We start from the raw sequence: 27,141 nt of genomic DNA on the forward strand, positions 1-27,141 counted from the left end.
AGAGTACCTGATTCTCACAAATTTCTCTTTAAAAATCCCACTGCAGATCCAGAGACCATTTCCCAGGGACTTAAAGGTATTAAGGCCTATACAGTCAAAACCTACCCCTTCGGACAGGGATTCTAGGGCTCTAGACAGATGGGGTAAGAAGGTTTATACCTCTGCAACTCTTGCCATCAGGGCTTTAAATTGCCAGTTTCACATATTGAAGTACCAGCAGCATATTATTGATCTAATTAAACAACAAAAATGTTTATTCCTGATTGTGCAGAAAATAAGGACTTGCAATACTTGATGCATTCTGCAAACCAAGTTGGTAAACATACTTTGCAGTCTGGATTTGATGCCTTAGAAGCATCTTGCAGGGCTGCTGTCACTGGGTCTGTTCTGAGAAGGCATGCTTGGCTGAAGGAACACATCTTACCAGACCATGTCAAGGCAAAATTACTTGATGCTCCATTAAACCAAGAATGTTTGGCTGTAAAGCAGAATAAGTTCTTAAAAAGATGGAGGAAAAAGCTAAATCCATGCAAACTATTAAAAGATTTCTTACAGGTACAGCCACCTAGAGTCGGTAAGCATTGGCCTTCAAAAAAACTGGTCCTTTCCAGTCCCTTCCAGACCTTCTCAGCCCAGACCCACGGGCAACAGACCACAAAGACTACATTCTGTGGGTATGCACAGATCTAAACAATGGAGTGCTCCCTCCTCAAAAAGTGGAAGTGATAAGCCACCCCCTATGGAAAAAGTTCACAATGTCCTTAATCCTTCCCAGCCATGCCCAAGTACTTGCACCCCTAGGAGGAAAACTCGCCCTGCATGCAAAAAATTGGGAGCATATTATCAAGGACCGATGGATCTTAAACATTGTATCCCAGGAATACAGATTCTATTTCCACTCTCTGCCAACCCTAAGCGGATTGCCAGACCTCCCTCCAAACCAGTGGACAGGGGCCCAAAAGCAAGCACTTTCTCCTCTTAGTATCATGGCTATTCAACCTTTGCCAACAGAGCAAAGGAGACAGGGTTTCTACTCCAGGCTGTTCCTGGTGCCCAGGAAAGAGAACTCTTGGCAACCTTTTCTGGATCTGTCATCCCTAAACACCTTTCTGGTGGTACCAAAATTCAAAATGCTTACACTCCAGCAGCTCCTTCCTGTGCTAGCCAAGGACTCCTGGCTAGTCACCCTAGACTTAAGGGATGCTTATCTGCATATCCCTATAGGGGAATCTTTCAGAAGATATCTACATTTCAGGGCAGGCTGTATGCACTGTCAGTTCTCTGTACTTCCCTTTGGCTTATCTACTGCGCCCAGGGTATTCACAAAGTTCCTGGCTCCAACCATTGCTTACTGCAGGCAGAGAAATATTCAAATTTACCCATACTTGGACGATTGTCTGATTCAGGAGGACTCAGGAATTGCTACTTCAGCACCTGACATTTGTAAAGAGATTCCTAACTTCTCTGGGGCATACCATCAATGAAAAGAAATCACAACTGGTACTCAGCCAAAAGATTGTGTTCCTGAGAGCAAGCTTGAACACAACTTCCCAGATGGCATTCCTCACTCCAGAAAAGCAGGTTTATTTGACAGCTTATTTCAAACTACTGGACACCCAAACCCAGCTATCTTCAAAAAAAAAAAAAAAAAATGCTGCAAGCCCTAGGGTTTATGGCCTCATGTATTCTACTGATTCCATACGCAAGACTGCATATGAGGAAACTTCAATGGTACTTAAAATGTCTCTGGTGTCAACATTCCCAGGACCTGGAAACAGTGATTCCTGTCATTCCTTGCCTAAGGACAGAGTTCATTTGGTGGGCAGAGGCTTGCAACCACAACAAGGGACTCCCTTTCTCACAACCCCTGCCCTCCAAACTCTGACAACAGACGCATCAGACTATGCATGGGGGGCTGACATGGCAGGCAAATGCATTCAAGGCAAATGGAACCCAGGACAAATTCACCTGCATATCAATCAAAAAGAAATGTTAGCAGTACAGAATGCACTGACAGCCTTCAAATGCCTTATCCTGCCAGGACAACTCCTGATAAAGACAGACAACACCACAGTGGTACATAAACAAGCAGGGGGGAACTCACTCCTACCCACTCTGCAGGTTAGCCATGGCTTTGTGGAACACAGCCTTAAGCAACCAAGTGTACGGGCAAGCTCAATTCCTGCCAGGCAAACAAAATTCACTGGCAGACGACTTAAGCCGAAATCTAATGGACCCACATGAGTGGAAACTGGAACCAAACTCATTCAAACTTCTAATACACAGGTGGGGGACACCAGAGGTGGACCTCATTGCGTCCCCCCAAAACCATCAACTAAACATGTTTTGCACCAGAATTCCCCATAGCCAAGCTTGGAAAGTGAATGCCCTATTCTTCATATGGGTAATCCCCTCAATCTGTGCCTTTCCCCCTCTGCTTCTCCTTCCAGCAGTACTCCTCAAGATCAAACAGGACAGGCCAAGGACAATCCTTATTGCACCAGACTGACCATGCCAGCACTGGTACCCACTCCTATGCAGTCTACAGTAGTGCCACCCTGGCACCTACATCAGACCCCCTCTCTGCTGTCCCAGCAGGAGGGACATATTTTTCATCCTCATTTGCAAGCCTTGAACCTGGCAAGCCTCGCTTATTCAGTTCCTGAGAGGAGATAACAATTTATGACCCCCAAGGAGAGCTCCCATTCCTGCCTAGGACCTTAACTTTGTACTAGAGAAGCTTTTGCTTCCCCCTTTTGAGCCTGCTGCTACAGCAGAGTTAAAATTCCCCTCTTGGAAAACACCCTTACTGCTAGCCATCACTTTAGCAAGAAGAGTGTCTGAGTTACAGGCCCTTATGGCTGTGGAACCCTTCATTATCTTCCATGTGGACAGGGTTTCCCTCAGGACTAACCCATCTTTTATGCTCAAGGTGGTATCCATTGTGGCTTTAAAATAATCCATCCATTTGCCAACCTTTTTTCCTAATTCTCGGAATAAAGGGGAAAGGATCCTGCACTCCTTGGACATGCACAGACAGCTCAGGTTCTACCGTGACAGGACTAAACCTTTCAGAAAATCTGACCAGCTGCTAGTCAGCTTTGCTACAGGGGCAGAGGGCAAGGCCATTTTGAAACAAATCATTTCTAAATGGATAGCACACTGCATCCATTTCTGCTACAAACACCATGGAAAACATACCCCACAGGGGATCAGGCCTCATTCCACTAGGGCTACCTCAACCTCTACAGCTTTTCTCTGGGGAGTCAGTACCAGGAACATCCTGGAAGCTGCAACCTAGAGTTCTGCACACACCTTCACCAAGCATTACCACTTACCTATCTTTTCTAAATCCAGAGCTGGATTTGCCACAGCAGTCTTACAAGGCCTGCTAGCCAGCCCTACTATGTCTTGACCGCCTCCACCTTTCCTTAGCTTTGGGAATCAACCCAAGTGTGATGACTGAAACAGTGAAACATGAAGAACATAGTACAGTTGTGTACACTTAATGTAGATGTTCAAGTGTATTCACTGTTGCAGTCCTGGTCTCCCTCCAGCCCCCTGTCCTTCTATACTTTCTACCTATCCTTTTTTTTGCCCATATCTTATGGAAATGGTATTTACCTTTTACTGGGGGTGTTCCACACCATTTGATTGCTTCCTATTTTGGGGGCTCTTGACATTTGGGGCAAGAAAAACTGATGTAATGGCGTGGCTGCATGTTTTATACCACTGACGACCTGACGTCATGGATGAGGCGACAGTATCTGATGCAAAAATCCCAAGACTCTGGTATTCAGGCCGACTGAGGGCTGCCTGCAGGCAGATAACCCAAGTGTGATGACTGCAACAGTGAATACACTCGAACATCTACATTTATGGTAAGTGTACATGACTGTACTTTTCTTTTGCCAGCCATTTGCATATCTGCCCATAGATACCCATCTTTCAATGTAATCTCATGTGAAAATGTTTTTGAAAGCGGTGTTGAATACCAAGCCTCCTAGGAAACAGGGGACTCCTCAGAATCTAAATTTTGTGTTAAAAAAACTCTCTCTTGTTCCATTTGAAATTGTTGATCAGACTGACTTGAGGTTCGTAACATGGAAAACAGTGGTAAACTGTAATAATTACCAGCATTGGGTTCACATGTGCACATATATATATATATATATATATATATATATATATATATATATATATTTATTTATTTACATGATTGTATATTTACATATATTTTAAAATAAATACATTTTTTAAATAGTTTTAAATATTTAATACATTTAATATAATACAATATTTTATGGGTATATTATTTATGTTTTATGTATATTTTATGTATATTATAAATATATACATACATATTTATGTATCAATACTTTTTGGGTTTAATATTTAATTCATATATATTTATTTATCTGGGTATTTTTAAGGTGTTATTTATATTCATTACATGAATTCATTCTCGCTACATTTCCATCTATTTCAAGTTTCACTTTGATTTTAGGTTAAAAGATGCAATAGGATTATATACCATTTTTGACCACTAGATGGGAGCATTGTCCCATTGATGAATTGATTTGTGTTTTTGGTTGAACATTGTCTTAATATTATGAATTTTATACATGAATATATGAATAAATAAAAGATTAAAAAATTATTTAATGTTTTTAGTGTACCAAATACAGCACAAATAATATATGTATCTGTAAAGTAGTGATGCATTTAAAATGTATACATATGTTTGGATGAGTTTTCATTTACATTCATATTCATGAGGATTGTCTTTAACAGTTTCTGTTGGTTAATTTAAAATTTGTCAGCATATATAAATGTGTTAATTAAATTGTGCCTTGTCTGATGAAGTCTTACAGCTTATTGACGAAAAATGTGGTGAATTGTTTAACGTTTAACCTTGGAATAAATCAGTTAAAATTTCTCGGCTTTCCGGTGCGATTTGTCCTCTCCACAGTGTTTTTTTTTTGTTTATGGAAAACAGTGGTACTAATTGCTCTAATCTCTGCAAGAAGTGCATCTGAGTTGCAAGCTGTTATAGTCTTTTCTCATTTTCCACAAAGATAAGGTTCCTTTTTAAGCCGAAGGTGGTGTCGTCTGCTTTGAGCCAACCTATCCATCTCCATGTCTTTTTTCCAGAGTCAAATAATGAGAGAGAAAATATACCCCATATCTTGGATGTTCACAGACAACTCTGGTACTATCTTGACAGAACAAAATCTTTCGGAAACTCTAATGACTTGTTCATTTCTTGTGAAGGTAAGAAAAAGTGGTAACCTTTGTCAGTGCAGATTAACCCCAGATAGTTGTCTCATGCTATTTCTTTTTGCTATACCGACCACAACAAGGCATTTCTTTTTGGCTTGATCTGTGGCTTTTTAGAAAGGTGTGGATTCTAGAGGTATTCTAGATGCACCAACATGCTTCTCGGTACATACCTTTGCAAAGCACTACAAACTAGATTCCTTTTACATGTATAAGCCAGGCTTTGATAGGACCATTCTCTGGGGGCTCTTAGAACCTCCCCATTCCTCATTCCATTCACTGTAAGTTATGGCAGTTGGCCCATATAGCTAAGGCTGCTGCAGCAGAAATCAAATGATTAATATAGTGCAGTTATGTGAGCAACGTACCACAGTATATGTTTGAATGATTGCTGCTGTTGCTTCAGCTGCTATAGCCCTCTATCCCAGTTTTTATATATATATATATATATTTTTTTTTTTTTTTTTTTTTTTTCAGGGTGAGGACTTTGTTTTTTGTGTTCATAGGTAGGTGCTAGGCTATTGGCCCTAGGGCCTATACAAGCCTAGCCAAAAATGTACCCTGGCTTTCACCACCCAAGAAAATTATTTTCCTGTGCCCCTGTCAAGCAGAACCACAGAAGTGATCCCCGGGGTGAATTTCCTATTACCCATCCAATCATCAAAATTTTTCTTGAAGAGTGCTAATGAGGAGCTCTGTTTGACATAGATAGGTAGTCTCTTCCAGAGTATGGGAAGTCTCTGGGACAGGAATCTATCCCTCCAGCATGTTCTGTTTATTGTGGTGACAAGGTTTAGGTCCCTAGAGCGTGTAGCTCGGAGGGATTGGGATTTCTTTAAGTGGAGCATGTCCAACAGCTCTGGGTTTGACATAGCTTTGTATGTTAGGCAGAGATCACCTCTGAGTGGGCGATATGCGACGGAGTAAAGCTGGAGTATTTTGAGACGATCTGCATAAGGCATCTGTTTGAGGCCAGTAATCCTCTTTGTGAGGTATTTTTGCGGCCTTTCCAGTTGTAGATGTCTTGTGAGATACATACCAAAAGGGGCGTTGTACTCTATAATGGGTCTAATGAGTGATGAGTAGAGGGGAACAATGACCTCTTTTTTTTCTGGATGAGAAACCTTTTATGATGAGGTGTGCCACGTAGAAGGATTTCCTGACCACTTTGGCGATGTGATTATTAAAGGAGAGACTACTGTCCACCTGTGTCCCAACGTCTCTTATTACACTTTCGGTGTTAAGTAGACTACCGCCTGTGTGGTAGTTCATGGGTACAGAATTTTTACCAAAGGGGATGACAGTGCGCTTTTTGGCATTGAGCTTGAGACCATGTCTTTGACACCAGGCATCTGTCTCAGTGAGGCCCTTTTGTAGGATGTCCATATCGTTAGGAGTTTCAATTATGGCTCCTAGTTTGCAGTCATCTGCGAATTTAGTTAGCCAAAGACCTTCTGTGTTAGCCTGTACTTCAGAGAAGTAGATACCAAACAGGAAAGGACCCAGGACTGAACCCTGTGGTACTCCACTTGTCAGTGGTCTGAAGTCTGATTTGGAGTCTTCTACTTTCACAGTGTGGGTTCTTTCAGTAAGCCAGATGGCAACCCATCTTGTGACATAGGGATTTATACCTAGTTTAGTGAGTTTATCTATAATTCCAGAGTGGGGGATGGTGTCGAATGCCTTGGCGAGATCTAGATAGGCTGTGTGAACCACCTTACCCTCATCTATGGCTTTGGTGACTACTTCAAAGAAGTCTATCAGGTTTAGGAGACATGATCTGCCTTTTACAAACCCAAACTGTGTGGGGTCCAGGGTTTGGAGATCTCCAATGTCTTTGTGAGTTCCATGATGATACGTTCCATGGCCTTGCAGACGAGGCTCGTCAGGCTAATGGGGCGGTAGTTCCCAGGGTCTGTTGTGGCCCCCCATTTGTGGAGTGGGATAACTGTCACGGTGTGCCATTCATTGGGCACAAAGCCTAAGGTGAGGCTATGATTGAACATGGTACTTGGGTGGGGTGCCAGTTCATTCTGTAGTTCATGTAGAAGGCAGCCGGGGATGTTGTCAGGTCCCATGGATGCTGTGTTCTTGGCTTTGGAGAGTGAAGTTTTTACCTGTACAGCCGTGATTACAGGAACTTTGCATTCTTACGGCATAAAGATGGGCCCTTTAGGGGGTGAGAGGGGGGTAAAGTTAGCACTGACCCTATCTGCCAGGATGTTGGCAATATCAGTTGGTTCTGTATATTTAGTGTCATTGTGCTGTAACTCAGAGCAGATCTGAGTGTTGCCATTGAGATTTTTGACATAGCTAAAGAATGCTTTTTGGTTGTCTTTAGAATCAGTGGCAATTTTGTTTTCATAACTAGCTTTGGAGGATTTTATGAGGGATCTCAGCTTCTTACTGAGGCTGACCAGGGAGTTCCTCCAGTCATGGGATTTTACTCTTTTGCAACAGTTTCTTTCTTCTGTTGTAGAGTTTGTTTATGGCAGAAGACCACCAGACTGGCTTCCTTTTTTGGAGGATAGCATCTTGGTTCTGTTAGGGATAGCACGATCCATGCACTTGTGTAAGTGCTTATAAAGTGCATTTGTGTAGGATTCAGCAGTCGTACCTCTATTGTCCATCTGCATGGGTGTCATGAAGTTTGCTACTTCTGTCTTAAGAAGCGTGAAGTTGGTTTTGGAGAAATTTTTTACAGTTGTTTTCCTAATGGGGGGTGGGAGCGGGATGTGGATGTCTAGGGTGATTAGCTTGTGGTCGGATCTGACCAATGAGGAGCTGACCTCTGGTGTGGAACACTGGTCACCCATGTTGGTGATGACCAGGTCTAGGATATTGCTGCCTCTGGTGGGGGTGTGGATAAGTTGATCCAAAGCGTTGGAATTGATGATTTCCAGAAAACGTTGAGCAAAATCGTTGGTACATGAGTAGTTTTCCCAGTTAATGGTAGGGTAGTTGAAATCACCCATTATTAGAGTGTTGGGTTGTACCTTAATATTTTCCAGTGTATCAAGAAACGAGGAGTGGGAATCCTGGGGCATGGTGGGGGGTCTGTAGCAAGCTACAATCTGGATTATGGTTTTGCCCAGAGTTAGTTGAACTTGGATAATCTTGGATGCATTATGCTGAGCAACTAGCTTGGAGGTGTGGATATCCTTAATGAATATGGACACGCTTCCACCTTTAGTGTTTCGGTCCGGGTTTGGTGGCCGAAAGGTGTGGTATGAATTATAGCCTGGTAATGCAGGGGTGCTCTCTGGAGCTTTGTACCAGGTCTCTGTCACTGCACAGATGTCAATGTGCTCCATTTTAAGGAGTGCCTCGAGTGAGTGCATTTTGAGGTTTAGACTTCTAGCATTGAGTAGCATTACCCTCAGATTTTGCTTGCTTGTACCTGTTATGGTGGTGAATTTGTCATTTGAACCTTGCCTAAAAAAGGCACTATAGGGGTGGCAAGAGCCTTTGCCAGTATCCAGAATACCAAGGGCGACAGGTGCAGGCCATCTCTGGCAAAGCAGTGTGGTCTGTCGATCATGTCATCCCAGGCAGACAGATACTGGATTCCCTTAGAATGACACCAGTTAGCCAGTTGTTAAAGTCAATCATTTTGTCCTTGTACTGTGGTGTCATTCTGGGTGATGGCAGGATGCTACTCAGGGCTAGGGTCATACCAGCCTGGGCTACAAGATCAGAGATCTCCTCCATGTCTCTTTTCATGTAGTCCAGGGAGGTACGTCTCAGGTCATTCACACCAACATGGACAATGACAGAGTCATATTTGTACTTGTTGTGGAGTGACCTGAGTGTGTGAGTGATGTGGCGGATCCTGGCACCTGACAGGCAGCTGACAGTAACTTTTTCCTTGTTTAGCCTGGTGAGTGGAACATCAGTGTGCCTGACTATAGAGTCACCTATGACTAGAGTGTTTGGTACGTTATGCCTTATGGGCTGTAGTTGAGCGGCACACTGAGTATGTGGACTGTGTCATTTGGGTTGTGTTGGGGGGGGTGGAGGTTGCTTGCATTTCTGCTTTGGAGGTCTCTGTTGTTTGGGCAGATTAGTACAGAGAGCCTCCACGAATGTAGGTGTGTGTTTTGTGGTTCTGTGTGTGTATTTTGGTGGTGTAGGTTTTGAGGGACTATGTGATGAGTGTGGTGCGGTGCAAGTGTTTACCTTCTCCTCTTGACTGTCTAGGCCTGTCTTTGGTAAAGAGAGCTTTGCTTCCAGTTTGGCTATACAAGTGCATCTCTCACAGGTCGTAGTGTTAGGTGGTAGGAGGAGAGGGTTGTCTGTGTATATGAGGCAATTGCTGCATTGTCCCAAGATGCCCAGATTCATCAGGTAGACAGGAGAAAATACTGGGAGCTGACCTTTAGACATGCCTGAATAGGTGCTTATTTATTAAGTACTAAAAACTGTTTTCCTCTAGACAAGTGAGGAAAGTTGAGTGCTGTAGTAATTTGTAACTTATTTAGTGCGTACAGTGAGTTCTGAGCAAGTGCTGAGATCAAACAAACAGATGAGTGCTAAAACTAAAAAGCTGGCTAGTTGCAAGGGAAATTTTGAAAAACAGACTGTATGGCGCCAGGAATAGTTTAACCCCAGTTAAGTGGGGGGGGGGGGAGTTTAGGAGCTCAGTGTGTATAACATTGGCCGTTTTCAGGGCTGTAGCTGCCCTCTCTCAGTTGACATGAAAGCTCTGAAGGTCTGGGTGCCAAGACCATTAATTTTATTCAACTCTGCTTGGTTTGGTAAATGTTTGAATACATGAAAATGCTCTTAAGTTTTGGAAACTGCCTGGCTGTTATATCCTGGGCAGGATATAACCCGTAGATCTAAGGTTACTGCAGCAGTGATAATTCGAACATCTATTATTGTAAGTTTATTTATACAACTTTTTTTCTTGTGCTTCATTGAGGGAGGGGGGCAGTGTCCAGTTATAATTCTCCGCCTAACAATTTGGCTTCTCTACTTCATCCAAAGTATTTACCAAATACTTGGCACCAGTAATAGCCTTTTGCGTAAGCAAGGGATGTCCACATTTACATGTATATAGATTATTGCTTGATTCAGGTAGACTTTGTTGCAGAACTCCTGTCTTGCAAATCAGCATGGATTATTTCCAGTCAATGGGCCTAATCCTGAATGTCCATAAATCACAGCTGGCACCCAACAACCCAGGTCACCTTCTTAGAAGCAGAATCATATTCTGTTCACCTGAAGGCCTTCATACCAAAAGAAAAGATAATTTGTGATGTTGTCGGTCTTCATTTAATCCTTGACTGTGGGTTCAGTTCCATATATCGGAACCGACTCAGCCGTTATTACAGCTTGTGCCCTTCAAAACCCTTGAGCTAAGCTTTACCCATAATGCTCCTCACAGGATTACCTCAGATCTTGTTTGCCGCTTTCAGTGCCAGTTGCATCTATCAAAACAGCTCTCGAGCAAGATAATTCTTCTTTGTTGTAAGTAAAAATTCTCTTTTAAATCTTTTTACTGACTCTTTTTCCTTTTTCTTATACCCAGTTCCTCTATTACTGCTTTCCTTTCTTAACACGAGTAGTGTTTTTCTTGTACATACCATAGTTGGTATTTTTTCTCCCTTACCGTTAAGGTCATTTTGTACCATCATCGGTACCTTTATTTCTTTTCCTTTCCTTTCTTTACTGTTAGGTAAATCTTTCATACCATTGTTGGTAGGAATTTTCCTTAAAAAAAAATTGACACTTTAAACTATAATATCTTAATTTCTTTTCCGCCGTCCTTTCTGCCTGAGTCTTATTTGTAATGCCTGAAAAAAAAAAAAAAAAAAGGGTCTTCTGGTTTCAAGAGATGCCAGAAGTGTGAGCAAAAACTTCCCAATTCAGACAGACACTCTTTATGTGTATATTGTTTGGGCCCTGTGCACTTTCAGGAAGACTGTGCCATCTGTCATGGCTTCAGTCACTGTGCCCTTTTTAAGAGAAAAAATAAGCTCATTCTAAAAGGCCTTACTAAAACTGCTTTTGACGAGGCCATATCTGGTTCTCCAAAATCAAAAATGGACGTTAGCTGTCCTCCTTCATCTTCGTCCACATTTAAACATGAACATTCAAAGAAAAAGAGAAGCTTGGTGCCGACAGTATCTTCAGCACCATTGTCAAAAATGCCTAAGACTTCCCTGGTTCCTGTGATTTCATCAGAACCGACTGGGGAAAAGACTTCACCTTCAGTGCCGTCGGTGCCTACCTCTGCACCGACACCTTCAGCACTGACTACTACTATTTTGGAGCAGACTTGTCCAAAACCAAAGGAATTCCTCTTTAAATATAGGCCTCACAGTAGGTATTCTCCCTCATTAGACCCTTTTGTAGGCCGACCTCCAAGCCCCTTCTTAGAGAAACCCAGATCCCCACCAGTCTCTCTGGTCCATTCCAACAAGAGTCTCTTGGAATCTGATATTTTGAGGCTGGTAGACCAGCTCTTGGTGGTGAGGGGATTGTCCACTTCTACAGTTCCTAGACTGTCTTGCTCTGGAACCTTACCTGTCTCAACTCCAGTGATTGTTCCTCCTCAGACTTCAACTGAGCCTTCAGAGTTTCTGTGCCGACAGTCCTGGTTTCGACTGTCTCATTGCCAGTCAGAGCTACTTCTCCAGTGCATAACACAGCCTTGAGCTTTTTGGTTTTGTTGGAACTGGAGACCTCCTGGAGTCACAGATTTGTTGCCTTTTCCAGAGGGCAAGATTGCACTCTGGTGTTGTCGGAGCCATCCATGCCCCTCAGAGCATCAGCACACATTAGCTTGAACACCGACTTTGGCTTCGGAGGCAGCCTCCTTGGTGCACGGTGGGACCATGGTTCCAAAGAAGTCTATTTCAGTTCCTGGTTCCCATTCCTTTTTTTGGGGGGGGCTGCCTTCCAAGCCATTGAGAGGGCCTTGTCCACTGCAGGCATACAGTCGACACCACTTTTGTCGGACCAACAGCTCTGCCTTTCCCCTCACCTCGAGCTTCCTCCAGCCTCTACCCTGGGACAGTGGGCACTGAAGCCTCAGGATCCAAACAATAGTGGTCATGTCCTCTTCAGATACCTACTCCTGAAGAGGAAGTGCAAGAGGAAGCACTTGGACTCCTCTAAAGAGTCTTTCACTGAAGATACCGATTTCGATGAAGGGGAAGGTTCCACAAAGTCACCCCCATAAGATGTCTCCTTTCTAGAGATCCTGAAACAGAGGGGTGGCTGGACTTCCCCTCAGCCTTCCTCAGAGGAATTTGTATACCTAAAGGCTTTCCGTGCCCGACCCTTTACCTCCTGCATCTCTCCGTCCACTGACGATCTGATTTAAATTGATTGCCCAACAGGCTTGGAAGATATCTGATTCTTTCGAGCCAGTCCCAAAGAGACCAGACCATATTTTGTCAGCATCTCAGGATCAGTAGCACTGGGCTAAAGGAATACCAGTAGATGCCATGGTGGTAGCATCAGCCACCAAAAAGGAACTTGCAGATGAAAGTTCTACTGTCCATCCTCCTAATAAAGAGTCTAGGACGATGGATAGATTTGGGAAGCGCATATACGCTTCATCAACCATTACACCAAGGTCCTTGAATTACTTGGCACATTTCACGAGACTTCAGCGAGATCTGATAAAACAACTATCAGATACTCTTGACAGTAGCAGTAGCTGAAGGGGTTAAAGAAAAGGTAACTTCTCAGCTGGCTCTGTTTGCAACTCTTCCATGAGGCTTACTGCACACGCAGCTGAAGGGATGACGAGGGTAGCAGGTTCGGGCATAGCCATTAGGAGACATGCCTGGATGCACTTATGTGAATTCGCAGAGCCATTTAAGTCTCATTTTGTCAACGCTCCGTTTGATGGAATATTCCTTTTTGGCCCCTAAGTTAGACACCTTTGCCAGATGTGAGAAAGATGGAAAGACTTGTAATCCAAAAAATAGCAAAAGGCACCAAACCAAACTAGTAAATAAAAAATACATACCAATCCATGATGAAACAATAAAGCCACAGATCAAGAAACGGGTGAGGTACTTTAATGAATACAATAGGCACTGCAAACTCACTCGAATAAAACAACAAGCACATAAACTTATCCAACATATAATGTCATTGTCTGATGTACTTAAATTAGCATGTTTTTAATCTAGCCCACATCTGAAGAAGTGTCGGAAATGAAAACTGTGGATACGTTTATGTGCTTGTTTTATTCGTGCGAGTTTGCAGTGCCTATTGTATTCATTAAAGTATCTCACCCATTTCTTGATCTGTGGCCTTGTTTCATCGTGGAAAGATGGAAAGACCCTTTCTGCCATGGGAGTACGCTTTTCTGCTCCTCAATGGTCTTACTCCAGTAACCAGAGAAGTGGGAAGCTATGGTTCAAGAAGTACCAAGGACCTTTTCATGATGCACCTGACGACGACTTCCCCAGGGGCAGAGGGGGAGTTACAATGGTTGACACTTTGCATGAGACAGAGGTGGCCCCCAAAATCAGGGTTCCAGTGATTCTTTCCCTAGTAACTCTTGTCAGCGCTCCTGAAAGGAGGCCCAGTTGCTGTCCTATGGAGGCATTTTGGGGAAGATTATCCCTGCAACGGTGCAACCTACATGCCTGGCTCAAGATAGCAACAGACAGTTGGGTGCAGAGGATCATAACCAGTGGTTACAATATCCCTTTCTCGGAAACACCCAGAAAGTTGAAGAAAATCCCAGGTGTTCCACCAAGTCACAGGGATTCAGCAGTCTTAGAAATTCAAAAACTGGTCAACAAGAGAGTCATCCAAGTAGTCCTACCACACCAGATAGGATGTGGAGTTTACTGAAGATTCTTTTTAGTGCCAAAGAAAACGGGACTGGAAACCGATTTTGGATCTCAGTCAGTTGAACAAATCATTTCAACAAACCAAATTCCGGATGGTCACGGTTCAGTCTATACTTCCATTCTTAGAAAAAGATGATTGGATGTGCTCAGTCTTCAAGATGCATATTATCACATAAAAATGGACAAGCGATCCAGAAGATTCCTGCACTTCCAGCTGGGAGCTAGTCATTATCAGTTCAGGGCCCTGCCTTTTGGTGTCACCACAGCCCCCAAGGTGTTCACCAAATGCATGGCAGTGGTAGCAGCCTACTTCAGACTGCAAGGATTCCATGTGTTTCCATACCTAAACGACTGTCTGCTCACCTCTCCCACCAGCCATCTGTTCTTAGAGGCAAGAGACTCTGTTCTTCAAACTTATTCCTCATTGAGAATCACTATAAACTATGAAAAATCCCATCTAGAGCCAACACATCAATTGGAATTCACAGGAGCAATGCTAAACGCAAACACTGGCATCGCGTCTCTTCCCCCCCAGGAAAACGTCAGAGAATAAGATTGCAAGTCAGTCAGGTTATTCACAGCAGAAAGGTGAGTGCAAGGCTTTTGCTACAAACTCTAGGATCAATGTCAGCCTCCATCAATTTAGTCCCCCTTGTGAGATATCACATGTGGATCTTTCAATGACTGTTGGCGTCCCAATGGTCGTTACTGAATCAGCCAATGACCCATCTGGTATTAATCCCCAACTTATGCAAGAAAGACCTGAGTTGGTGGTTTCATTCCAACAAAGTTTTGTCAGGCAGACCCTTTGTCCTTCTTCAACCCCAAGCCATAGTGACCATGGACGCGTCCCAGGTAGGGTGGGAGGGCATTATCTGGGAAAGACGGTCCAAGGCACTTGGTCCCAGCTAGAGGCCAGTTTGCACATCAGTGTTCTAGAGACGAGGGCAGTGCTCTTAACATTGCAGGCAATCCAAGAAACCCTCCTCTTGGGAACAGTTGTGATTCAAACAGACATGTCAGTAGTCTGGTACATCAACAAGCAAGGGGGAACCAGATATTACTCTCTTTGTCGAGAAACACTCAGACTATGGCAATGGGCAGTTTCATCCGACCGCTTTATAATTGCAATGCGTATTCCGGGAAGCTCCAACATGATTGCGGACAAATTGAGCAGGACCATCCTAATGCCTCACAAGTGGTCTCTCAGTCCATTGGTGGCAGAAGAGGCATTCTGCTACTGGCACCAGCCCCTTTGATATATCTTTGCATCCCCGTGAACAACAAGTCCAGCAGCTACTTTGCCCTAATTCCCCCTCCGGGGGAGTCACCGAGAGATGCTTTCCTTCATGATTGGCCCTTCGGTCTATTGTATGCCTTTCCCCCTGATTCCTCTAATATCCCATTTACTAAAGAGAGCTAATAGGTTGAAGAACAGAATAAATCTCATTGCCCCATTCTGGCCTCGTCAGGTGTGGTTTCCCTTTCTTTGGCCTCATCTAATTCAGAAACGGATGCTGAACTTGGATCCAGACCTTTTGTCCCATCCATATGGACTAGTTCATCCGAATCTTCAAAATCTCAAGCTTACTGCGTGACTTCTCCAGTTCCAGTGATTGCCAGGCATTCTAGTCTCACTTCCCCAGTTCAAAGAATTGTTCTAGCCTCCCATAAACCTTCAACTAGAAGATTGTACTTCGGCAAGTGGCAGAAATTTTCCAAATGGGCTTCAGAGACTAATCTCGATCCATTTTCAACACCATTTTATAAGATCCTGGAGTTTTTAACATTGCTTTTTGAAGCAGGAGCATCTGCCTCAACCATACTAGTGTATCTAGCTGCAATCTCAGATTTTCATAATGGTTTGAATGACACAACTTTTGTGTCCCACAAACTTTGTAAAGTCTTTCTAAAAGTAACTTTGGTGCTCAGACCCTCATACAAAGACCCTTCTGCACCTTGGGACTTGAATCTGGTACTTCAAGTCTGTAATTAGTTCCCCTTTTGAACCTTCTGCAACTTGTGATCTGAAATTTTTATCCTGGAAAACATTATTGCTGATAGCTGTTACTTCTGCAAGGAGGATATCTGAACTACAGGCCTTATTCTTGCAAACTCCCATACTTTACTTTCCACAAAGACAGGGTTTCCTTGTGAACATATCCTTCTTTTCTACCAAAGATAGTGTCCGAAACCACCAGACCATTCAACTTCCAGTTTTTTACCTCACTTCTCAAGGAAGGGTGAATATTGTCTACATTTACTAAAGATGTGCATAGACAATTGCATTTTTACCTTCATAGAACAAAGGAAATCAGAAAATCGGACCAATTGTTTGTGTCCTTCTCTTCAGCTATAATGGGAAAACCAAGTTACTATGTCAAAATGGCTTAAAGACTATGTAGCTTTTTTTCTAACAAAAAGTGCAACTACTGGGACCTGTTAAAGCACATTCAACAAGGGCAGTAGCCGCTTCTGCAGTCTTTCATTCTGTTGATGATATTTTTGCAGAGGCTGCCTGGGCATCCCCTCATACCTTTGGTACTCATTACAAGCTGGATCTGGTCTGTAGGGGACGAGAGTCATTTGGCATGATGGTGGTCAGGAATATGCTTCCGTGACACCTCCCAGGATTTAGGTAGCTGGGGGCTCTGTCCCACAGTCAGAGATTAAGTTAAGCTTGACAACAACAGATAAAGAAGTTATGTCTTACCATAATGTTCCTTCTGTGTTGTCGGTCTTCACTTGTCCTTGACATCCCCACCCTCCTTCCCCATGCCCTTCGGTTTCTTGGTGGAACGGTTCTTTCCCAAAAGACCTGGCATTCCATTTTAGGAATATAGGTATGGCCTCTGGCCTGCTGCTTCCTGTCTGTCACTATTTTATGCAAACTTGATCTGAGGTAATCCTATGAGGAACATAACGGGTAAATCTTAGCTAGAGAGTTTTGGAGGACGCGAGCTGGAATAACGGCTGAGTCCGTTCCGATATATGGAACCAAGCCCACAGTCAAGGATAAGTGAAGATTGACAACACAGATGGAATACCTCCTCCAAGTGCTCAGTAATCAAGCCATAACAAAAAGGGACTTTCTGTTGATGGTGGTGTACATGACTTGATGTGTCTCAGAGGTCTTCTAGTAAACCTTTACATGAGTAAACTGCAGTGATTCACAAAAAAAACTGCTGGTCTCAACACTAGCAGTCCTTGGAAACACCAGATGTTCTTCGTGTTTCACTGTTGCAGTCATCACATTTGGGTTGTCTGCCTGCAGGTAGTCCTTAGCCGGCCTGAATACCACACTCTTCAGATTTCTGCATCGGATGCTGTCGCTTCTTCCATGACGTCAGGTCATCAGGGGTATAGAACATGCAGCCGATGCTATTACATCAGTCTTCCTTGCCATGCAGTGCCCGAAGCAGAAGCGGTTCGCAAGTGCCGGTCGGCCGACTCCTAAAATTTTCATTTTCGAGTTTCAGACCTGAAGTCTTCAAAAAGATAAGTACCCCATTGGGGATCCTTTTTTCTTGCGCTAACCGATGTCAGAAAAAATTAACAATTGTCTTGCCTGTGGAAAGCAAATACCTCATAGAGATTTTCATTCTTACTGCATCACCTGTTTAGGCCCAGACCACAATGTCCCTCACTGTTGGTTTTGTGCCCTGTTCAACGCCCGACCTATTCGTCGTTGGGCAATTTTTGTAGCTAAATTCTTTTATTCTCGATCTTCGTACTCCGAAATGGCTTCGTTAAGCCATCCGACTACCAATCTTCCAAAAAAAATAAGGATAAAAACAGAGACAGACCGCATAGGTCCAAAATTGCCGACGACACTTCCGTTAAGCTAGTTGCCAGTCTGCCGATACTCAGTGAGGCGCTTTCGCAGCCCCTGATACTTGCTACTACAGATTTGCAGGCCTCTACTGAGACCCATTCGGAGTCCGGTATGCCGCGATATGCTTCTTCGACTATGGAACATGGGGATGTCTCTACCTTGGATGGGTCCAGAGCCGCTGTGCAGGCACCAGCTTCTGAGGGTGTAGTCAGGCCTACCAATTTTCATATTAAGCCGACAACTTCGTTTCAAGCTAAGAATACCAAATTCCTCAGGCCTAAAGCTCGTACAATGCCTAGAAAACCAAGGACCAAAGTGCATTCTCAGGCCCATATGCCTCAAAATCAAATGATTAGAATGGCTGAAGACCTTATTACATTAATTAGGGGAAGCCAGCCAGACCTAGAACTGATTTTCTCTCTGACTCTTCTGATCAGGAATCTGATATCCCTGTTCCTTCTGACTTCCAAGCCTTGCTCAACTAATTGCTCCCTTAGGAGGAAAGCTCGCCCTACATGCAAAAAACTAAGAACTCATTACCCAAGAGAAATGGGTTTTAAACATAGTTTCCCTAGGATACAGATTCCACTTCCTCTCACTCCCAACCCCGAGTGGACGGCCAGACCTCCCCCCAAATCAGTGGGCGGAGGCCCAAAAACAAATGTTCTCTCTCCTGAGTATCAGGGCTATTCAACCTGTCCCAACAGAACAAAGGGGACAAGGTTTTTATTCAAGACTGTCCCTGGTTCCCAAAACAGAAAACTGCTGGCGTCCTATCCTTGACCTGTCTATTCTCAACACCTTTCTGGTGGTTCCAAAATTCAAAATGCTAAGTCTTCAACAGCTTCTTCCTATGCTAGCCAAGGATGCCTGGCTGGTGACCCTACACTTGAAAGAAGCTTACCTGCACATCCTGATAAGGGAATTCTGCAGAAAATACCTACGTTTCAGTTCTCTGTACTTCCCTTTGGCTTATCTACTGCACCCAGGGTATTCACAAAGTGCTTAGCTCTAGCCATTGCATTTTGCAGGCAGAGAAATATTCAGATTTACCCATACTGGGACGATTGCCTGATTCAGGCAGAGAGTTGGGACTTGCTATTACAACACATGGCATTTGTAAAGAGACTTCTAAACTTACTGGGGTACACCATCAAGGAGAAGAAATCACACCTATTATCCTGCCAACAGATTGTATTTCTGGGAGCAGGCTTGAACACAACTTCCCAGATGGCATTCCTCACTCTAGAGAAACAAGTTTATTTGACAACATACTTCATACTATTGGCCACAAAAACCCAGCTATCTGCAAGGAAAATCCTGCAAGCCCTAGGGTTCATGGACTCATGCTTTCTGTTAATCTCATATGCAAGACTGCATATGAGGAAACTTCAGTACTATCTAAAAATTCTGTGGTATCAACATTCTCAGGACCTGTTAACAATGATTCCTATCATTCTTTGTCTAAGGGCAGAGTTCCTTTGGTGGGCAGAGGCCTGCTACCACAACAAGGGACTCCCTTTCACTCTACCCCCTGCCGCCCAGGCACTAACAACAGACGCATCAGACTATGCATGGGGGGCTCACATGGCAGGGCAGTGCATTCAGGGCAAATGGAACCCAAAACAGATGCACTTGCATATCATTCAAAAAGAAATGTTTAGCTGTACAAAATGCTCTGACAGCCTTCAAAGACCTTATTATTCCAGGACAACTATTGGTAAAAACAGACAACACCACAGTTATGTGGTACATAAACAAGCAGGGGGGAACCCATTCCTACCTACTCTGCAGACTAGCCATGGCTCTGTGGAACACAGCCTTGAGCTACCAAGTGAACCTACAAGCTCAATTCCTGCCAGGCAAACTAAATTCACTGGCAGACAACTTAAGCAGAAATCTCATGGACCCACACAAATGGAAACTAGAACCCAAAATATTCAAGCTCTTGAGGAACAAATGGGGGACACCAGAGGTAGACTTGTTTGCCTCCCCTCAGAACTACCATTTGAACAAATTCTGCACCAGAGCTCCCCACACTCAAGCTTGGAAAGTGGATGCCCTGTCCTTTACCTGGGAAAGCCTCCCAGTTTATGCCTTCCCCCTCTGCCTCTCCTCTCGAAGGTTCTACTAAAGATCAAACAGGACAAGCCAAGGACAATGTTGCATCTCAGACCCCAAAGTAAGAACCTGCACCCACGTGGGAACTAAATTATGCATTAGAAAAACTAACGCTTCCACCCTTTGAACCAGCAGCCTCAGCCCCTGTTAAACTGATTACTTGGAAAACCAACCCATCTGCTTGCACTCAGCCTCAGCCATATGTATGTCTCAGCTGCAAGCTGTTAATTGTGAAGAACCTTATCTCATTTTCTACGGTGACAGAGTAACCTTGACAACTAACCCTTCTTTTATGCCCAAAGTAGTATCAGAAATATCCTTGAACCAGGCTGTACACCTTCCTGTGTTCTTCCCTATTCCCCAGAACAAAGAAGAGAGGCTTCTGCAGTCATTGGATGTGTACAGACAATTAAGGTTTTACCTTCACAGGGCTAAATTTCTATTTAGACTTGATCAAGTCCTGGTGGCATTTGCAGAAGGTAAAGAGATGAGAGCTGTGGGAAAGCAGATCATCTCAAAGTAGATAGCTTGCTGTACTACCTTTTATAAAATACACCATGGCAAACAATTACCTGGCAGGGTCAGGGTTTATTCCACTAGGGCAAAGGTAGCCACCATTGCTTTCTTGAAAGGGACACCAACCCAGTCCATGTTGCAAACAGCTACTTGTTTTTCTGTACACACCTTCAAACACTACCACCTTGGTGCTACTTCAAGAGCCAGAGATGGGTTTGCCTCTGCCATCCTGATGAGCCTGGTATCCCCAGCTGAATAATACTCTCCAGCCACCCTAGTAAAATACCTTTGGGAGTCCTCCCAAGACTAAATGCTGCACCATTGACTATGAAGAATACTGTAAGTTATGCTAATAACTTTCCGTAATTGTAGATATTCTAGTAAGTCACTGTTGCATTGCCTGTTCCTCCCATCTGCATCTCTGTTCTGCTGCCCCAGGTTTGTATGTGTGTAGCCTACCTCTTACCCTCCCCCCTTTCCTTCCTGTAAAGTAACATTTGCTGTCAGCAACATCAGGTAGGCAGGTCATGCTCCACCTGAGAAACTTTCAGCCTTTAATACTGTGGCCAGAAAAGACTTGAAAATTTGCCAACCAACAGCCCATTATACTCTGACATCCTGGCATCCATCCTGCCAGCTAGAGGATGGTGAATACCTCTGGTATTTGAGCTGGCCACAGGCTTCTACACAACAGGAGTTCCCAAGATTAAGTAGTGCAACATTGGTCTACTTCAACATCTACAGTTATCGTAACTTAGCAATGCCAACTGTATTATCTTTAATCATCATTGGGCCTCTAAAAAAAAGGAAGTTCATGATTCAGTTTTTCTCCTTCACGCTATACTTTACTTGTTGGAAAACATTGTTAGAATAAGAGGAAATGCAAAACTGCAACATTCAGATGTATATTTCTCCTATTATCCTAGTTTTATCAGCATATGAGAAAAATGTGCAAGTTATCAGGAGTCAGCATCTTTCCCACAGACGTTAGCTGTCTAAAAATTATCTGTAATTTTACCTTGCCTGCACTGATGATAATGCTGGACACAGTCCAAGAGCAGGGTTCTCAAGACCTCAGCTGCTTTGCAGATGGGGACATTGGACTTGTCAGTTGTTTCTCGTTGTTAAATCATTCATGCAATTTTCTTCGTCATTGTTCACACTTATTTTTGATTGTTTTCATAAAATTTTAATGGTAGACAACAACATTAGCCTAATTTGGTTTCTTTTCTTTTCAGAATGTGGAAATTCATACTGACACAGCAAAAGCTTTGGCTGATTCCCTGGATAAGGCAGAAGTGCCAGAATTTCCATATTTCAACACACTGATAAGGATTTTGGCCACCCGCTGCATGATGCAGGCTGTGTACTTCTGCTCAGGAATGGATACCGATTTCCATCATTATGGTCTAGCATCACCTATTTACACACATTTTACATCTCCAATTAGAAGGTGATTTTAATTGTGTTCCATCTGTCTCTTATTGTACAGAAGCAAGTGATAAGCTGTGAGCTATACTTGCATTTAACAGTGCATGCATGATGTTTTCACAAACAGTATTGGGTTAAATTGCTGTGGTAGTTGGTAGTCTAGACCTAATAAGAAGTGATCAAGTTTTGGGGCTGTGTGCTGTAGGCATTAAGTCTGCTTGGCATTTAGAGCTTTCAGACTGCCAGCTTCCCTCCCTAATCCCATCATGCTTTTCTTTTACAAATGCCGAATTCATTTGTTGCCATGGAATTATTTCGGACATGGAATTTTCAGACTGCATTTATGGTTTTACATATTTTGATAGGTTTAGTGATTTTTAAGTAGTGATCATTTCCTTTTTTGTCATTTCAGTTAACTCTTTGCTTTCTTTTTTTTTTTTTAAGAATTTTTTTTAATTTAACATATTTACAACTTATTTTATCCTGAAGCATAAAAAAGAAGACTTGTCTGTAGTTAAACCTGGAGCAGCTGGTATACTGTGCATGTTCGTAATTAATTTTGGAACCACTTTGACTCCACTGCTTACAGAATTATTAAAGTTTTCCTTGATGTCAGGCTTTATCCCAGAATCCTGGAAATAAGCCACACTGAAGATTTGATTGTCATAATGGTTAAGTGCTTTGCCTCCCATTTACACGGTACAAGGCTCAATCCTTACCTCCAGCCAATGCTTGTTTAGAGTTTACATGTTCTGCCTATGTCTCTCTGGGATTCCTCCCACCTCCAAAAACATGCTGAGTGTTTCTATCTCAAACTCATAACGAATGGAGCTGTGGACAGCAGCAAAGACTCTACACACTACCCAATAGAAGGAACAGTTGTGTACACTTTGGGCATTTACTGTGGTACTCAGTATCCTCAAGTTAGGAGAACACGGATCACAGACTGCATGCCATGGCAGGGCTAGTCACTCGACAGTGTAAAATATGGCTCTAGGTGATTTTGTCATGTTGACTAATGCTTCCAAATGGGCATTGGTATTTGCCATTGATAAGTAGGTTGAGGATATGACCTACGCCAGGGACCCATGCTAACAGTGGAGTGGGTGTGTGTGTCCTTCATAAAGCCCAGCAGCCCTGGTGGCCACCCTGGGTTACCTGGGATAGCTCCCTTAAACGAAAGCTGGATGTAAAACCAGTCAACCTACCAAACATGAACTAAGAATTGCTACAGTTAGTGTAGGATCACTGACAGGATGGAGCTTGGAAATGGATGACATGATGGTACAGAGGCAGATGGACATCCTGTGTCTCCATTATCCAAGATGGAAGGGCAGTGCAGCAAAGCCACTTAGCTTGTGATCCAGACCGTACTACTTAGGAGAAGGAGGAGAAGCTAGAAGTGGTGTGGTTATTGTGGTGCGAGAGAGGCTTCAGAAGGCAGTGAAGGATGTCATCAGAATTAATAACAGACTCATGGCAGTCAGACTCCAGTGTATTGATAGGGCAGTATTCATAATCTCAGCCTATGCCATACAGCAGGGTTGTGGTAGAGAGGAGAAGAGTGCATTCAGACAGCAGTTGCAGGGCCTATTAGATAAAGCAGGACAACATGAATTGATGTTGATAGTGGGCAACTTGAATGCACATATTAGGACAGACAGAACAGGATATGAGGACTGCCTGGGTCCCACATGGTGGGGGCAACAGGAATGAAGAAGGAAAGGCCATTTTAGACTTCCATCTGCCAACTGGGTTGATAGTAGCCAACACATGGTTCTGAAAGGGAGACATCTGTAAGATCACATACAAGAGTGGCCAACATGCAACTCGGGTAGACTTCCTTCTGTTAGGGAAAGGACACTGACATAGAAGCAGTGATTACAACGTCATCCCACAGCATAGACCACTGGTTGCCACAATCAGCTGCAGGCAGTAGTCAGAGAGGGCTGTAACATCAACATAGACCAGGACAAATACCTGGAAGTTGCCTGGAGAGAAAGTACAGTTGTTCAAAGAGTTACTTGGGGCTCTAGCACCCCAACAAGAGGAGGAAATAAGTGTAGCTGAAGAAGGGCAGGTCCTCAAAACAGCATGTGTGAGGAATATAGAACAGGTATGTGGCAGAGCCAGGAATGGAAAAAAAGGTACGTAAGGAAAGCCAGTGATGGAATGCAGAAGTCCAGGAAGTTATCAAAAGAAAAGAGGAGCGCAGGAAAAAGTGGGAGGTAGAAAAGATGGACAAGGCTGGGAAAAAGTACTGGCTGACTAAGAAAGAAGCTAAGAAAGGAGTGCCAATAGAGCACTGGAGGCACTCTACCAGCTTCTGGAAAGTGACTTGGTACATAACCACAAAAAAAACTATATCAGGTTGCAAGGCGAAGACAGAAAGATAAAGAAGATAGACATCCACAGGACATTAAAGACAGATGGAAGGAGTACTTCAGTAGCATCTGAATGAAGGAAACCCCACAGAATGTGTAATGGGCCAGACTCAGCCTGCGATGAGAGAAGAAGAGGAGCTCACCCTAGAAGAAGTAAGAATAGGAATGAGGAAAATGAAGTCAGAGAAAGCACCAGGCTCAGATGAAGTCACAACAGATGTGATGAAGATACTGGGTGAGATGGGGAGAAATAACTCCTGAGGGTACTCGTAGCTATGTGGAGAGAGAGGTATATCCCAGATGACTGGAGAATAAACATACTCACCCCAGTGTATAAGAGCAAAGGGGGCATCCACAACTGTGGGCAGTAAAGAGGTATCAGACTCCTGTCACATTGCATGAAAGTTTTTAAGAGGGTGATTGATAGATATGCAGAATAGTAGAAAGTAAGATGGGAGATGAGCAGTTCGGATTCAGATCAGAATGCGGCATAACTGACCCGATGTTGCAGTGAGACAGATAGTTGAGAAGAAACTGGAAATGTGGAAAGAGTCCAACTGGGTATTTCTAGACTTGGAGAAAACATAAGACAAGGTCCCAAGAATGCTGATTTGGGCAGTACTGTGGTCGTTCAAAGTCCCAGAAACACTGGTAGAATTAAGGCAGGCTATATACAAGGACCCAATGACACAAGTATGAACAGTGTATGAACAGTGTTTGGTCTCACAGAGAGGTTCCCAGTTGGAGTGAGTGTTCACCAGGGTTTAGCTGTGAGCCCACTGCTGTTAATACTGGTGATAGACTACATTAGTAAACCGGTCAGAGGGGAGAGGTCAACAAAGTTGCTGCATACAGATGATGTGGCATTACAGGCGGATTCTGAGCATGATCTTCAACAAAGGACAGGGGAGTGGAATGCAAAACTGAAGGTACATGGGGAAAAAACTAAGCACAGATAAGACATTTGTATTGGGGAAATCAGAAGAAGCTGAGAATTGAGATAGAAGGGAAGATAGTAGAACAAGTTAATAGCTTCAAATATCTGAAGGGATGGTTGAGGAGAAGGGAAATCTGAATGAAGAGGTCAAGGCTAGAATCAGAGGGACTGCAGCCAACTGGCATATTGTCAGGTGCAGTGTATGACAGAAGAATGCAGAAGAAGCTGGAAAGTAAGGTGTACAAAACAGTGTTGCAACCAATATTACTGTATAGTAGAGAAACCTGGGCAGTAAAGGCAGATGAGGAAGCTAGAGGTGATGGAAATGAAGTCCCTGAGAAAGGTGGTAGGATGCACACTGTGGGACAAACGAAGAAATGAAGACATAAGGGCAGAAGCCAAAGTAGCTCCAATTACAGAAAATATCAAAAATAACAGATTACATTGGTTCGGGCACGTGCAGAAAAGCAGAAGACAGTCTGGTGAAGATTTGGGACAGACGGGAAGAAGGTAAGAGGAAATGAGGACATTCAGCAAAGAGTTGGATGGATTGTGTTTGAAAAGATTTGCCAAAGTTGGGCATTAGTGTTGAAGGCAGGAGTATGGCATTGAGTCAATAGAGATGGCAACAGTTAACGTGACACCCCAACACCATGTAGAAAATAGGGAAAAAAAAGGTGGTGGTGATGATTTTAAGTATATACACAGAAAGGGAGAAGTTCAACATTACATGCTGTTATACAATGTTAGGAGTGCATCGAATCGTAAAGGTAATCTTATATAATTAACACGTTAGAGTCTTGGTGTTTCAATAGCAAAATTTCAAACCTATTCCAACTGTTAAAAGTCTTGGTATGATTTATAGATCTTTTTCAGTTTTATAGTATTGCTACTCAATTTAAAAAAAATCTTTGAATGTAGGAACTGAATTTGATTTCCAGTCTTTTGTAATAACTTTTCTAGCTACTGCCAGTAGACTCCAGAACATTTTTTTTGGCTTTAACAAAGGAAGTAGAACATTCATTAGTATTATTGATCTAGTTAAAGAACAATTATCAGACCATAAACCCTTAAAACAATACTTATCTCTTCCCAATATACATTTAATTTTTCACAATCCATAAACGTGTATCCAGTCAGCCTTTACATCTTTACAACAACTCTTCAACAGACTGAAGAAGTCATTTTACTAAACTTAATAGATTTTATAGATAGTAAACATTCTGTGTGTATATTTCCATGTAAAAACTTTCCAGTATAAACTTGAAGTTTGACTAACTGGTAAAAAGGTTTTATTCTTACCATCTATTGAGTCACTCAGTTCACTACTGTCTGAAACGTTCCAGAATTTTGCATCAAAATGATTGTTTATAATCAACTTATTTAACTTGGACAAGCTTCCTTTGTAGGTCAATTTACCCTTGATGATAGCATTCATATATGTTCATATAATGTGGGAGTAGTGTTCTGGTTCTCTTCACTCATATTATCTACAAATTAATTTTGTACAGATTTCATCCAACTTATTATCTGTCATTAAATATTCTGGTGACTTATCTTTTCCATTTTCAAAGCGATCAGACCATAATACTAATCCATTCCTTTTTAGTAAATGCTTTTTAACATTGTTCTAACTCTTTGCTTTCTTTAACCTTTTCTATGATTTTTCAAGACCTTTTTTCTAGTCTTTGTCTCCCCTACTAGTCCACGGCCTGATTTTCCCCTTCACCATGCCAAAACCACTGTTTGGCCTTTGTATTGCAAGCAGGGCTGTAGTGTCCTAACAGCAAACACACAAGTTGGGTTTATTGG

General features: G+C 43.0%; 1 protein-coding gene across 1 annotated transcript in view; it reads left to right on the forward strand.

Annotated features, from left to right (window-relative positions):
• The window catches only part of DIS3 (DIS3 homolog, exosome endoribonuclease and 3'-5' exoribonuclease), a 1,475,941-nt gene that overhangs the window by 1,164,312 nt on the left and 284,488 nt on the right, over nucleotides 1-27,141 (forward strand). Inside the window, exon 16 of the mRNA XM_044072053.1 lies at nucleotides 21,816-22,030. Within this exon, the coding sequence (XP_043927988.1) occupies nucleotides 21,816-22,030 (215 nt within the window). The remainder of the gene's footprint in view (nucleotides 1-21,815; nucleotides 22,031-27,141) is intronic.

This window comes from Protopterus annectens, chromosome 5.part0, assembly GCF_019279795.1.
Source record: "Protopterus annectens isolate FY-2018-M chromosome 5.part0, PAN1.0, whole genome shotgun sequence".
NCBI classification, from domain to species: domain Eukaryota; kingdom Metazoa; phylum Chordata; order Ceratodontiformes; family Protopteridae; genus Protopterus; species Protopterus annectens.